This window comes from Pipistrellus hanaki, assembly GCF_964339955.1.
Source record: "Pipistrellus hanaki genome assembly, chromosome: 4".
NCBI lineage: Eukaryota > Metazoa > Chordata > Mammalia > Chiroptera > Vespertilionidae > Pipistrellus > Pipistrellus hanaki.
In genome coordinates this window covers 29,489,196-29,503,356 of record NC_140506.1, presented here as the reverse complement: position 1 = coordinate 29,503,356, position 14,161 = coordinate 29,489,196, and the positions used below count along the sequence as shown (strand labels likewise).

General features: G+C 34.2%; 1 protein-coding gene across 2 annotated transcripts in view; it reads right to left on the bottom strand.

Annotated features, from left to right (window-relative positions):
* Positions 1 to 680: 680 nt before the first annotated feature.
* The window catches only part of RNF180 (ring finger protein 180), an 82,973-nt gene continuing 69,492 nt past the window's right edge, over positions 681 to 14,161 (bottom strand). For both annotated transcript variants that reach the window (XM_084882168.1, XM_084882167.1), the window contains exon 7: positions 681 to 1,684. In XM_084882168.1, coding sequence (XP_084738294.1) covers positions 1,485 to 1,684 — 200 coding nt within the window. In that variant the 3' untranslated portion in view covers positions 681 to 1,484. The remainder of the gene's footprint in view (positions 1,685 to 14,161) is intronic.

Below are 14,161 nucleotides of genomic sequence, written 5' to 3'. Positions count from 1 at the left end.
TAATAGAGATTCTATATATCCATTATTAAGGTAATACTAAGCTTTGTCATCAACATTGTTTTAATAAAATATTAGTAACCTGTCACTAGACTGCAAGCATAATTTACATATTTTATTATGACATAAGAGCAAAAATTGAACTGTTTTTAAATTGTAGTTTTCTACTTTGTGAATTTTATGATGTCTTACGTACACTATTGTTTTAAGTAATCACACCAAAATTTTCATAGACTGAACTATTGAAGCCTGACCTATCCCAATTTGTTTGGATGATGGTAGTATTTTTAGTGCCCTGAGAGATTCACCTACTGAATATGTCTGTTAATGTCATATATTGCATTAACAGATATCTGACATTAGAGTGTAGGAATGTTGGGTGAATATTTCCAAATAAAATCTTTTGTCCAAGATTACACAAAGACCACCTGAGTGACTGCAATAAATAAGTTTACTTCTCTGTGTTCCAGGTTGTACACTCTTAAAATTGGGATACTTGTCCTAATTCCTTCCCACACTGGGATAGTAAAGATCTCGATCTATTTGTTTTTAATAAGAGAAAAACTAATTCCAAGGGCTATTGTAATAGGAAATAAAAATAAATTTCAGAGAAATATTTCTATAAATCTATAAGCCTATTTCCACAAGTCTTTATTCCAGACATTAAATCACATAACAATAATAAAATGTAAAAAAAACACTCTTTATTGCACATTTACCATACATTTGACAGTCTTATAGTTAAATGAATCATTAAGTTGATTACATTTTGGACATGCATTGCTGTCTTAGACTACTGAAAATCAGTAAAAAAAAATTTTTTTTTTAAATTTCTTTGGGTGAGTAATCTTGTAATTCAAAAAGTGTTAATATACCTCTCCAAGTTTCTATTGGTCAGAGTCTCTTTTAATATTTACTATTCTCTTCTTATAATAATTTAGAACGTTGCACTAAAGCTACTTTTCTGTCTGTAAAAAAAAGGATATAGTCCGCTTTCTCAGTAATAGAAAGGGACATTATTAGGGATGACTGGAAACCAAAACGGAATATACCCTGTTAGATTAGTTCAAGAGAATATGGTTTATTTTTAATGCATATAATATGCCTGAGATTAAGTGGTGAATGACTAAATATTTTTTTCTGATATCTATCCAAATTATTTCATTTTGTATTTTTACTACTTCTAAGTGGAGGAAAACCTCAGTCTTTACAATGAAGATAAGTATAAAAGAGACACTATAAAATTAGAGCCCACAAATCCGAAATGAATAACTATGACATTCATAGTGCATTGTTGCTAAGAGCTAGACAGATAAAGTTTAATATGTTACATGAAAAACATTAATAAGTTACTTATTTTCAGACTTTCTATAAACACCCACATTTTATGTAATACAACATTATAAAATTTCAAAGCACACTTAAAAATGTTTAATTGTTATCTACATTATCTGTGATTGTTCAATTGTAGTAAGATGTGAAAATTCCTAAAACGGAAAGAAAAAATAGCAAAGAAAGCAGAAAACGATGAATCCAATGATCCAGTTCACTGAATAAATATAGATGATCACCATATCCATGTCAAACCACCAACCACGACTATCATCCTCAAAGTGCAGGTAATCCATTCTGTGTGCCCCGTGTGGGAACTGCCTCCTTGTAACTGGAGATGCACGTCTGTGGAAACCTGGAAGTTGTATGAACATGTTATTTTAAAGTTCTTTAAATTCAGGAATGTGATCGGAGAGGATGCAGCATTACGAACACAGGTACCATGAACTGAGCATACTGAAGTTTTACTGAGTGGTTTGCCTATTCCTGACAGTTTTTTCAGTGATAAGTAACTATGAGAAGTCTCTTTTAGTTAAGGGTTTTAAGGGTAGGAACAGTAAAATTAGCAAAGCTAAATTAGCTAATTAAATAAAATTAGAAAAGCTAAAATAAAATGAGCTTTAATTTTTTATAAATTTCTAATTATACATCTACTTAAATGATTGCCTCAAACCTTTTTGGTGTATGGGTTGATGCTTTAACCAACTGAACCCCCTGCCTGGAGCAATACATAGATATTTTAATATATCATTCCAACAATAGATTTCTATTGGAGTGAGAAGCTTCTTTACTAGGAATTCACTTTTACACAGACTTAAGTACATCCTACTATTGGTAATAAAATGATAATAATTAGTTTGGTATTATCATGATTTAAAGAGTATTCACTGTTATTAGTACATTTTAGCTATGCTACTTTAAAGTAAATTACACAATAAAGACACATACTTCATACTTTTCTGGCTACACAATAGTGCAATGAAAATCACCCTCTTTAAGCAATCAGAAAATTTGGATTCTTGTTGCCAATATTATCCATACTCATTATCTAGTCAAGTCAAAATAGTGTCTGTATCTACCGTGTTTCCCCGAAAATAAGACATCCTCCAAAAATAAGACCTAGCGCATGGAAAGATAAGACATCCCCTGAAAATAAGACCTAGGGCAACTTTGAGAGAAAAAATTAATATAAGACACTGTCTTATTTTTGGGGAAACAGGGTAATGAGCTGTTCATATGGCTTTCCCCCCTTTAATCTGTTAATGTGATGAATTCAAATAGGATTTTTAAAAAAGATGTTGAACACATTTTAAAAGGTCTATTTAAGTTATAAATAAAGTGATAGATTTTCCAACATTTTATCATTTGAGAGGCTTGATAAGAGTCTCAGATAATATGCTAATTATTTATTCCTACATACTTAGGATAAACTTCATGTGTTCATGATATTGGTTTTTACGCACCAGTGAATTCAGTTTTGTATATTTTAATGACATCTTTATGCCTATTTGTGTAAGGAAGATTGGTCTATAATTTCTGTTTTATGTTATTTTTTCCTGGTTTGTATATCATGATTTTATTGGCTTCATAAAACATGCTGGCAGTGAGGTGACAATTCTCCATGGATATCTCTATATCTTGCAAGCAGAGGTACTGACTGCCTTTGTTCTCTGTTGTTTTTGAGAATTATTTCTATAACAAATAGTCTTGGGAGATAGCATATCCTTCTGTGAAGGCCTGGTTTGTAGCCTAAGAACAGCACGGTAAATGCCAGTTAGGAAATGTTTGAGTTTTGTAAGCTTAGAGCTCTCCATGGTAATGCACCGCACCACATGTGTAGATAGCATCTGGCCCTATTGGTAAGACTCTGTAAGAGGGGAGCACATCACAAATGCTGCTGCTCTGGCTACTGCTGTGAGTAATAAACCTTCCAGCGTCCATGCAATTGGAAGAATTAGAGAAGAACCAGCCTTCCAGAATCTCAAACATGTACTCCTGCTTCTCCATAAATTTTACTTTGTAAACATAATTTATCTCACAATTTCTCTCATATCTGAGAAAAAACAAGGCCATGACTTATTTTTCCCAGAGAATATGGTCCAAATTAATATTTGCTATCAAAACCCATAAAGTTACCTACATTATTTTGATTATTTTTCAAAGAAAGATTGTCAACAGTTTTCGTGAGATATTCATTTTTGAAATTTTAGCAACTTGCATTGAGTTTATAGTGGGTATTTAATATGTGTTTGTTGAAAGGGTACCTGTATATAAAAGGATGTACTTAAGGGAATAAATAATTAGCTTATAATCCGAGACTGTCCCAAATCAAGCCTTTCAAATGTATTTTCAATAGGAACTGAATATTATTACAAAACTACTTGAGACACTATTTATAATTCAGAGCCCTAAAATTAGTATTGAAAAGGAGATATGTCCTATCCTTCATGTAATGGGACAAAGGTTGAAATACAGTGTTATTCTGCTCTGTATTCTTCATATTATATAAGAATTTTGATGTGCCAAAAGTTGATTGATATAAGTAGGCCTTAGCAGAGGTGGAGTGATATTTCTGTAATCCCAGGTAAGTATAGAGTTACTTTGTTAATATCCTCAAAAACAATGCAAAAATGGATTTTAAATTTCGTCTTTATCACCTATCACTTTAGGATTGCAGAGTGAAATATATATAAATTCCACAGAATTAAACTTTATATTAAATAAGTTAAATATGTTGCAGATTATTTATAATTCTATAACACTTAATTTTTAATATAGTTTATAAAATTAGGCTAAGTTATAAAAATTTTAAATATTTTGTTTCTGTAACCAGTCAGAAAAGTCATTATTAAAAACATTTTTATTGTAGTAAAATATATATAACAGATTTATCATTTTAACCATTTTCAGTATACAATTCAGTGGTATTAATTACATTTACGAAGTTGTGCTACAATCAATACTATTTCAGTGTTGTTGTTTTTCATTACCGCGAAGAGAAACTCTCTAGCCATTAAAGGATAACGGCCCAATTCTCTACTCTCTCTAGTCTCTGGTAACCTCTAGTGTGCTCTCCGTTTCTATGAACTTGACTATTCTAGATATTTCATATAAGTGGGATCACACAATATTCATCCTTTTGCGTCTGGCTTATTTCACTTAATATTTTCAAGAGTCACTGGTATTGCTGCACATATCAGAACTTCATTCCTTTTTATGGTTGAATATATTCCATTTTATGTATGTACCACATATTGTTTATTTATTAATTTGTTATAGATATTTGTTTTGTTTCTATCTTTTGGCTATGGTGAGTAATGTTGCAAAGAACAGTGGCTACAAGTATTTGCTTGAGTCCCAGTTTTCAATTCTTTTGGGCATATCGTCAGGAATACATCTGTTGAATCATATGGTGAATTTTATGCTTAGCTTTTTGAGGAAACTACAAACTGTTTTCATAGTGGGATGTATCATTTTACATCCCAACCAGAAATGTTGAGGGTTCCATTTATCCATCAATGGACACTTTGGTTGTTTCATACCTTGGCTATTGTAAATAATGCTGTCATGAACATGGAAACACAAATCTCTTTTCAAGATAATCATTTTTGTTTCTTTTAGCTACATATGCCCAGAAGCAGGATTGCTTTAGGAACCTCCTTATGGTTCCCCCTAGTGGCTGTACTAGTTTACATTCCTATTAAAAGTATACACAGGTTTTCTTTTTTCCACATCCTCACCAGCATTTGTTACTCTGTATTTTCAGAAAATTTGTTGTTAGTGTATAGAAACACTACTGATTTTTGCATGTTCATTTTGTATCTTCCAATATTGCTACATTGATTAGTTAAAAAATTATTTTCGGTTTATTCTTTAGGATTTTCTACATTTAAAAAAAAAACCTTCTGTATATAGAGACAATTTTACTTCTTCCTTTCCCATTTTGATGCCTTTTTTCCCCCTCAGACCTCGCTCTGGTTAGAACTTCCTTTCCCATTCTGATGCCTTTTTTCCCCCTCAGACCTCGCTCTGGTTATAAGTTGAGTAAAAGTGGCAAGTGGGCACCTTTGTCCTATTCCTGATCTTAGAGGAAAAGAGTTCACTACTGAGGATACAGTGTGGGGCAAAAGTAGGATTATAGTTGTGAGTATGCAAATACAGTGTTTATTCTTGTATTATTTTCCCTACAAATCCCTGTAAACCTACTTTTGCCCCACCCTATATTATTAGCTGTTGACTTGTCATATATGGCCTTCATTATGTTGAAGCATGTTTCTCCTATACCTGCTTTGTTTTTATCATGAACAAATGCTGAATATTGAAAAGTGTTTTTCCTGAGTCATTGAGATGATCATATTCTCATTCTATTATTGTGATTTATCACATTGAATGATTTTCACATGTTGAGCCATCCATGTATCCCAGAAAAATCTGACTTGATTAGGGTGAATGAGCCTTTTAATGAGCCACTGAATTTGGTATGCTACTTTTGTTGAGAATTTTTGGATCTATATTTATCAGAGATATTGGCCAGTAGTTTAATTTTCTTGTAGTGTCCATATTTTTGGCCTTGGTATCAGGACAAATCAGCTTGAAAAGCCTCAGATTTGGCCATGAGTTGTTCGTATAATCTCTTTATATTTATTTATTAAATTGACTGGGGTGACATTGGTCAACATAAACATAAGTTTCTGGTGTACATTTGTATAATCTCTTTTAAACTAAAGCAGTAACCTTATTTTTTGTTGTGTGTGAAGTCTTAGGACATATCATAAATAATGTAGAATAAAATGACTTGAAAGCAAATATTTGTACATATATATCAGAGTGAACTAAAAATTTCATCATTTTAAAGAAACATTTTTAAAATTCTCTTTGGAATGTTTTGAGAAATTATCCTTATGGCCTTCCATTTTCTCAGAGCAGTAAAAAAGTAATAAACAGAAAAACCAGCCCTATGCCATATGTTACTGTTTTCTCTCTTTGCTATTTTAGGAAAAGGATATTTAAATGCAGTAATAAAGAAAAATTAATGGGATATAAACTAAATGTTTTTAGATATATTTTCAGATTATACCATACATCTTTAATTTATATATAACCGTACGTTAATCTACCTATAAAATATTTTAGAAATACAGTATAGATTTTAAGTGATAAGCAATATAGAATTGTTCACAAAGCAGTAGTGAACAAATTTCTAAAATTTCTTAACAAAACCTTGAATTTACTACAATACAATTTCAGAGAAGTTAAAACATGTACGTAGAATACGACTTTGCTAATAAAAGCCACTTCATTGCCAGCACAGTTGTGAAGTTTCTGTTTAAAATATCCTAAACTGTTTTGGTTAATTATAACACAAGCCTGATACTGTTGGTGCAGATAAATATTTCCATATTATCCTATTAATTTAGTGAGCCAATACTCTTAATAACTGTTGGAATTTGTGGTCATACATCTCATTTAATATTCACCTGTTTGAAGCAATCCTATATATAATAATAAAGAGGTAATATGCAAATTGACCCTCACAAGATGGCTGCCTATGACCAGGCCAGCAGGGGGGTTAGTGAGGGACGACCAAACAACTGAACAAGCAGGCTGCATGGGGCGATCAGGCTGGCAGGGGGGTATAGTGAGGGGCGACTAGACTGGGGGGGGGGAGCAGTTGGGGGTGACCTAGCCAGCAGCAGGGGGCAGTTAGGGGTGAACGGGCAGGTGAGCAATTAGGAGCCAGCGGTCCAGGATTGTGAGAGGGATGTCTGACTGCAGGTTTAGGCCTGAGCCAGCAGTCGGACATCCCCCAAAGGGTCCCGGATTGGAGAGGGTGCAGGCTGGGCTGAGGGACCTCCCGCACCCGAATTTTGTGCACTGGGCCTCTAGTAATGAATAAGTCTACTTCATGTACAATGTAAAAATGACAGACGTGGGTAAGCTTTGGTATATAAATCACAGCAGTAGCTCCACCAGTTGGCAAAAAAGGCCTGGAACTTTCAAGCATATCCTCAGATTGTGAGTGTCCTTGGCATGTCCCCAAAGGAGAGAAGCTGGGATTGCCTCTTCCTGGAACTTCTCTTCCTCTCTCAGTACTTCTTTGCTAACCCTCATTTAACAGATTTTCAAGTACGCCTTTTTTTTTTTTTTTTTTTTAAACGATGATGGAGTTAGTGCTTTAGATTTAATATTAAAGTGCTAAACACTTTGTGGTCTCCCAAATCCCATGACATTTTTCGTGGAGAGGTGGTGTTTTCAGCATATTGGCTAAACTTAATTTGTGCAGATTTCTTATATTTACACTGTAGTTTCAATTAAACTTGTATTTGCTATCCAAACCAAATGGATAATTGCTATGCACTATTAAACCATCACTGTACTGCCAGAGTTAACATCATTTCAGTGTAACACAAACACCACTCATCTCCTTTATAACATTGTATTCTATCTAATTCATTCTTCGTAATAATTCAGAGAGGTTACAGCCTGAAGACCTGTACCTTTACATCCAGAGTCCGCAATTCTGTGACTCAGTCACAAGTCCCAGCCACTTCTCAATGTGTTTTGGCACTTTGCCTGCACAGTGGAATCTCCTGTGCAGCTTTACATCCTCTGCTATTCGGAGCCCATCTCCTGAGGTTCTGATTTAAGAGGCCTGGGATATGACCAGGGCCTTAAATCAGAACCTAAGACACAAAAGGTCTTAAGTGTGAAACAACAGAAATTAATACCCAGAACAGTTTTGTTTCCAAAACCAAAACAAAACCTTAGCTCTTCTCTTCCCTCATGGAAAAAAAAAAAAGTGAACAAAATTGTTCATTTCAGAGGAGGTTTAATGCACTCTCTGCTAAAATGAAGCACACCAAGTCTAGGGCACACTTAAAAATCTCTCTGACTTACCTCAAACTTTCTGGGAAGACAGATTTCTGGGTTATATTCAAACTCCTGCTGGTTGAGCATGTGCTATTTTGTTTTCTATTCTTTTCCATATGGATATTCCTTCATTTATACTAGGCATGTTTAAACTTGCAGAATCAATCTAACACCTTCAGGCAAATCAACAATCAAATAAAAACAATTCCCTAGGCTTTTACAAGAAATGGATGGATTTGTCTTAAATATATATCAGACGCCAGCATTTTAGCACGCATGCTTTAGTTCATGAAATATTAAATCATGGAACCCCCTTCCCCAATTTCTTTGACTTGAGTATATTTTAAAATATATATGTATATTTTATTGATTTTTTGCAGAGAGGAAGAGAGAGGGATAGAGAATTAGAAACATCGATGAGAGAGAATCATTGATCAGCTGCCTCCTGCACCCCCCCACTGGGGATGTGCCTGCAACCAAGGCACATGCTCTTGATCGGAATCGAACCTGGGACCTTTCAGTCTGCAGGCTGACGCTCTATCCACTGAGACAAACTGGTTTCGGCTGACTTGAGTATATTTAGAAAAGAATTCAACAGCATGGAAGTATTTTTTTCTTTCTTTTTTTTTTTTTTTGGCAAAAAGATCTTAGTAAAATCTGTTAGCTTGTTTGCTTTATATGTACTATTTTAATATTATAGGTATACTTATATACTTATGTCATTTTTCTTTAGGGAACCAACTAACATTGCTGCAATTATATCAACTTGATACTGGTAACCGAGTTGCAATTCCTGGAAATGGTAGACACTCCAGGGAAAAGAACTAGGATTCATAGAGCCATCAGTGCAACTGGTACCTGAGAAGAGATGTAAAGGCTAGCTCCCATTTACCTAGAATGTTTCCATTCCTTTCACATTACTATTTTATGTAGAAATACATAAATATGTATTTTAAGAAAAAAATTTAAAACACATCTGCTTACTCATCAATATCTATAAGACACTACTTGGTAGGGTGAGAAGGAATGAGTCCATGCGAGGTAAGTGAGTGAGCTCAATAGCTGAATGAATTCAGGGAGAGTTTATACAAACTTCTTTTGCTAGAAAGTCTAAAACTATGTCAAAATGTTTTGTTTTTGTGAAAGGGACACTAATTTTGTAGAGCCAAAGGCATCTATGGGGATGTCTATCCTTTCCGCTAAGACCCCCCTATGTACTACTTCCTTCTACCAACCTCAGAATACTAAGCTGAGCAGAAGCTTTCTTAGGGACACAATTAACATGGCATGGATGGTATAGCAAGTGGAATGGTGTGGTATGACTATGAAAATCACCATCCCAGTTTTCAAATATCTCAATTTTATATCATTTTTTAAAGATAATCAATATCTAATTAAATGTAGTTAATTTCTTATGAAAAATAATTAGAAATGAAGAATAACAAAATATTACATATGATGTATAAAATTACTGAGGAAAATATATAGTTTTAAATAATTTTTAAAAAGTAAAAAGATAAAAATTAGTCTAGAATGCCACCTTAATAAGGTATAAAAAGGACAGAATAAATCCAAAGAGAAGAGCAGAAGTTATGAAATAGGAGAAAAAATACAATTCAGTTATTTAAAAAATTGGTTATTTAAAAATATTGACAAGTATCTAGCAAGATCAGAAAAAAAACAGGGCACGAGTAAGTAAGACTACAAAGAGAATATAATTATAAATTGAAGTGAGATTAAAATATACATTATAAAATTTTTAACAAATTTTAGAACAAAAACTATGAACAAATTCCTAACAAAAAGATAAATTATATAAACTGACTCAAGATGTTGACAAAACAGAAAATGAAAAAAGAAAACAGAGACAATCTTACTAATAAATATAGAAGTAAAAGTCACAAAAATGATTACATTGAGTTTATCCCAGAAATACAACAGCACTGTAACATTAAAAAACTGATTATAACCATAAAATGCTGAAACTATTTCACAAAATTAAAAATTCATTCAACAAAAACTATTAGCAAACTGGGAATGAATGGAGCTTTCTTAAAACCTCAAAACACACAGCAACTTCTACTAACTGATAAATAAAAGCATTCCTTTTCAAATCAGAGATGCTGCCATCACTGTTTTTATGGAAAATCAAACAGAAGTCCTAGCTTAGAAAGTATAGCAAGAAAAAAGAGGAAAAAGTATGCATATTAGATTGAAATATATAAAATTGTCTTTACAGATATGATTGTTTTCTTTGAAAGCCCCCTAAACCCTATAAATAGATAACATCACTAATCATCATGGAAATCAAAATGCAAATCAAAACCACAATTACATACCACCTAATACCAGTCAGAGCTGTTACCATCACAATATGAACAAATAAAATGTGTTGGTGAGGATGTGGAGAAATAGAGTCCCTTGTGCACTGTTGGTCTAACTGAAAACTGGTGCGGCCACTATGGAAAACAATATGGAGATTCCTCAAAAAACTAAAGATATACGATACAACCCAACAATTCCAATTCTGGGTATTTATCAAAAGAAAATGAGAACACTAATTTGAAAAGATATATGCACTCTTATGTTCATTGTAGCATTATTTACAATAGTCAAGATATGGAAGCAACATAGGTGAACAACCATAGATGAATGGGTAAAGAAGAGGAACAAAGCAGTTACAAAAGAGGCATCTAACAAGCTGACATGCATTTGAAGAGATCTCAAATCTTTATAGGTCAGAAAAAATGCAAAATAAAATAGTAATGAGGTTTTTAATTCCCATTCTCTGCCAAATTTGTCATTTTCCATAGTTCTAATTTTTCCCAACCTCCACACACTGTTACTTATACTGGTTATTTGGGAGAAATCTTGGCACTATGTAGTGAAGTTAATTATATTCATATTCTATGACCCAGACATTCTGCTCCTAAGTTTATACACCAAATAAATATTCACACTGTCCACACTACGATATCATTAGCGTTATTTTAGTGGCAGGGAGTTAGAAGTATTTTGGGTTCCAGTCAGTGAATAGAGAGAAAAATAAGGTAGATACACACCTCAGTAGAGCATTAATTAGAACCCACAGATGAGAGGTACACAGCCACCTGGATGGATCTAAAAGTCTAATGCTAAGTGAAAAAGGAAAGAAACAGGGTGGGAATCAAACCTTTTAAACTCTCTTTCATACAAAATCTGAAAGAAAAAAATTTCAAAATATAACAAAAAGGGAAGAAAATTAAAAACACAAACTTTCACAGCATGGCAATTTTAGTCTACAAATGCAATATAACTGTACATGTATAATACCATCGTGGCTCTATTCTTTAAAAAAAAAAGGATACAAAGGCAGGCTCATCCCTCTCATTTCCATAAATTAAAAATATATGCACAGAAAACAATAGTACACATTATATAGGAATACAAACAAAAAGACCTTAAATAAACTCAACCTCATGGAAAGTAGGATTGGGGTCAGTCTAGTGGTGATGGTATGCCATAAATGAAGAAGTAGGACTGGAACAACTCTCCTCTGTACTCAATGTTCAGAAAAAGGGAACAACACCACAGCAAGTACATAGGAATATCTCTAACCTAAAAATGTGTATGACATTTGTAAAGAAAATGATACGATTTTACTATAAGACAAAGATTTAGAGGATCTCAATAGAAGGAGAAAAAAACAGTGAGAAGACAGGGAAAGCTATTACTAAAAGGTATCAAATTTCCCTCAATTGACAAATACATTGACTAGGTCCTCCCTCACTCAATCCAACATAGTTTTTCATAGAACCTGACAAGCTAGTTTTAAAACTCAAAGAGAAAAAAGAAAAGCCAAGGCTCTCTTACAAAAAAACAAGTTTTTAAAAGGTGATGTCAAGACATAAAAGTTTAGCAATTAAGACAAAGTGATATCTCAGAAATAGACCCACACAATGGAAATTTAAAAGATGACATATTAGCACTGTGGATTAGTAGGGAAATAAATTATTTTCAATAAATGGTTGTTAGAAAAAAATTAAACAGAAAAATCCCCCAAACAGTTGGATCCTACTTACCACATAAGCAACTTCCCTTCCCCTAATCCTATAAAACATCACCACCACAAATCAGTTCGAAAGACCTTAAAATCTATTTAAAAAGCACACAGGAAATGGAGAAAGAATTTCTTAAGGAGCTCATACACACCAGAAAGATGATGAGGAACTATAAGTCATTGGAAGATATAACGTAAAAAGACCACAGCTGCCACTCATATAATTAGCAGAAAAAGGAGTCATCAAAAATATTTTAAAAATTCTCAAAAATCGACAAAACACAAACAATAGAAAAATGTACAGAATTCATAAATGAGTATCACAGCTAAAGAAACTCAATTGCCCAATATACATATAAAAGTATGTTCAATTCCTATTAGTAATTAGAGAAATTAAAATGCTGATGAGATCTCATTTTATACCTTTCAGACCATCAAAAGCTGAAGGATTGAAAAATATCAAATGTGGTACACAAAACTGGTGATAAATCAGTAGAGTCATTTAGGCAAACGGTTTGGTGTAAGTAAATTAAAGATGTGCTTTTCTTATGACCCAGCAGTTTTCCCCTGGAATACATTCTAGAGGAACTCTTATGCTCCAGGAGACATGAAACAATGGTAATAGCAGCATTGTTTATAACAAAAACCTGGACAGCTCAGCTGCTTATCCTCAGGAAGAATGGATAAATGGTGCCATACCCACACCATGAACAACAGTATAGCAGTAAACATAAATGAACGGGGTTACACTTCCTGAAATGGATGAATCCAAGAAACATGATGCTGAGTGACAAAGCATATATAGAAGAACATATACATTAACATGGTAAATGTTCAGAAACAACCAAAATTAAATGAAGTATACACATGTATACTTATATAAAGAAATGATAGACACAAAATTCAGGGAACAGAAAGCAAACAAAGAAATATAGAAGGGGCACAGTAACCCTGATAAGGGAGGAGTCCAGGTGTGATTAAAATCCTGTGTGTGGCAATTACAGAGGCTTTACCTGGCAGGCCTCACAGGGGAGAGGTGCCATCCCGCCCCAGTCTTGGTGGATGGCAGGCCAGGGCATATCATCTCTGAAAGAGTTGCAGTCAAGTCCCCCTGGCCACTGATGCTCATTCACATACTGACATCCTAGTCCCAGCGCCTGCATTCCTACCCAGGTCCTTTATGTGAGGTCATGGGCAGAGGGCTTCTCCAGGCACCTCTGCTGAGCTCTCTTTGCAGGGGAAACCTTGAAGACACTTTTTCTAATTCTTAGTACCCAGTACTTTCCCACTCCTTGCCCTTCTCATTTACCACCCCCTCATCCCCACTAAAAATATCCCCTAGAAACAACAACAAAAGCCCTTACAAACCTCAGGGTCCATAAAACTGCCAGTGCCTTTGGATCGGAACTCCCTCAGCAGTGAGGTGATCCCCACCTCTGTGCTGGTCCACCTGGGCTTGGACCAGCGTGTGGTTCCAGCAGGGGAATGGAACAGAGGGAGGGGTTGTTGGGAGGGGAGACTTGGCATTTCCTTTGGTTTCAGACTCCGGCTTATTGCATGGCACCAAGGGGTTAAAGGCTTAACTCTCTCAGTGTGACTGAGCCTGGCAGCTGGGCTTCCCCTGAGATCCTAACAGTAACCTACTGCTTGTTAGGTTGTGTAATAAAGCTACTTTGAACCTCCTCCATAAAAACTTGAGTTCTGTGGAACTCCTGAGGGGAGGACAAATAAGATGAAACCACAAAAAAGTACTTTAAATTATAGTGTCAGCACCCACAAATACAAAAAGATGGAGGAAATTAAAGGGTGATCACAAAGGTGCTTCATTATTTTTTTAAATTTGGATGTATGATGGAAGGTAGGATACAAAAGAATATTTTAAAACAAATAATTCATATTATAAATTTTCTCCTCTTTAGTATG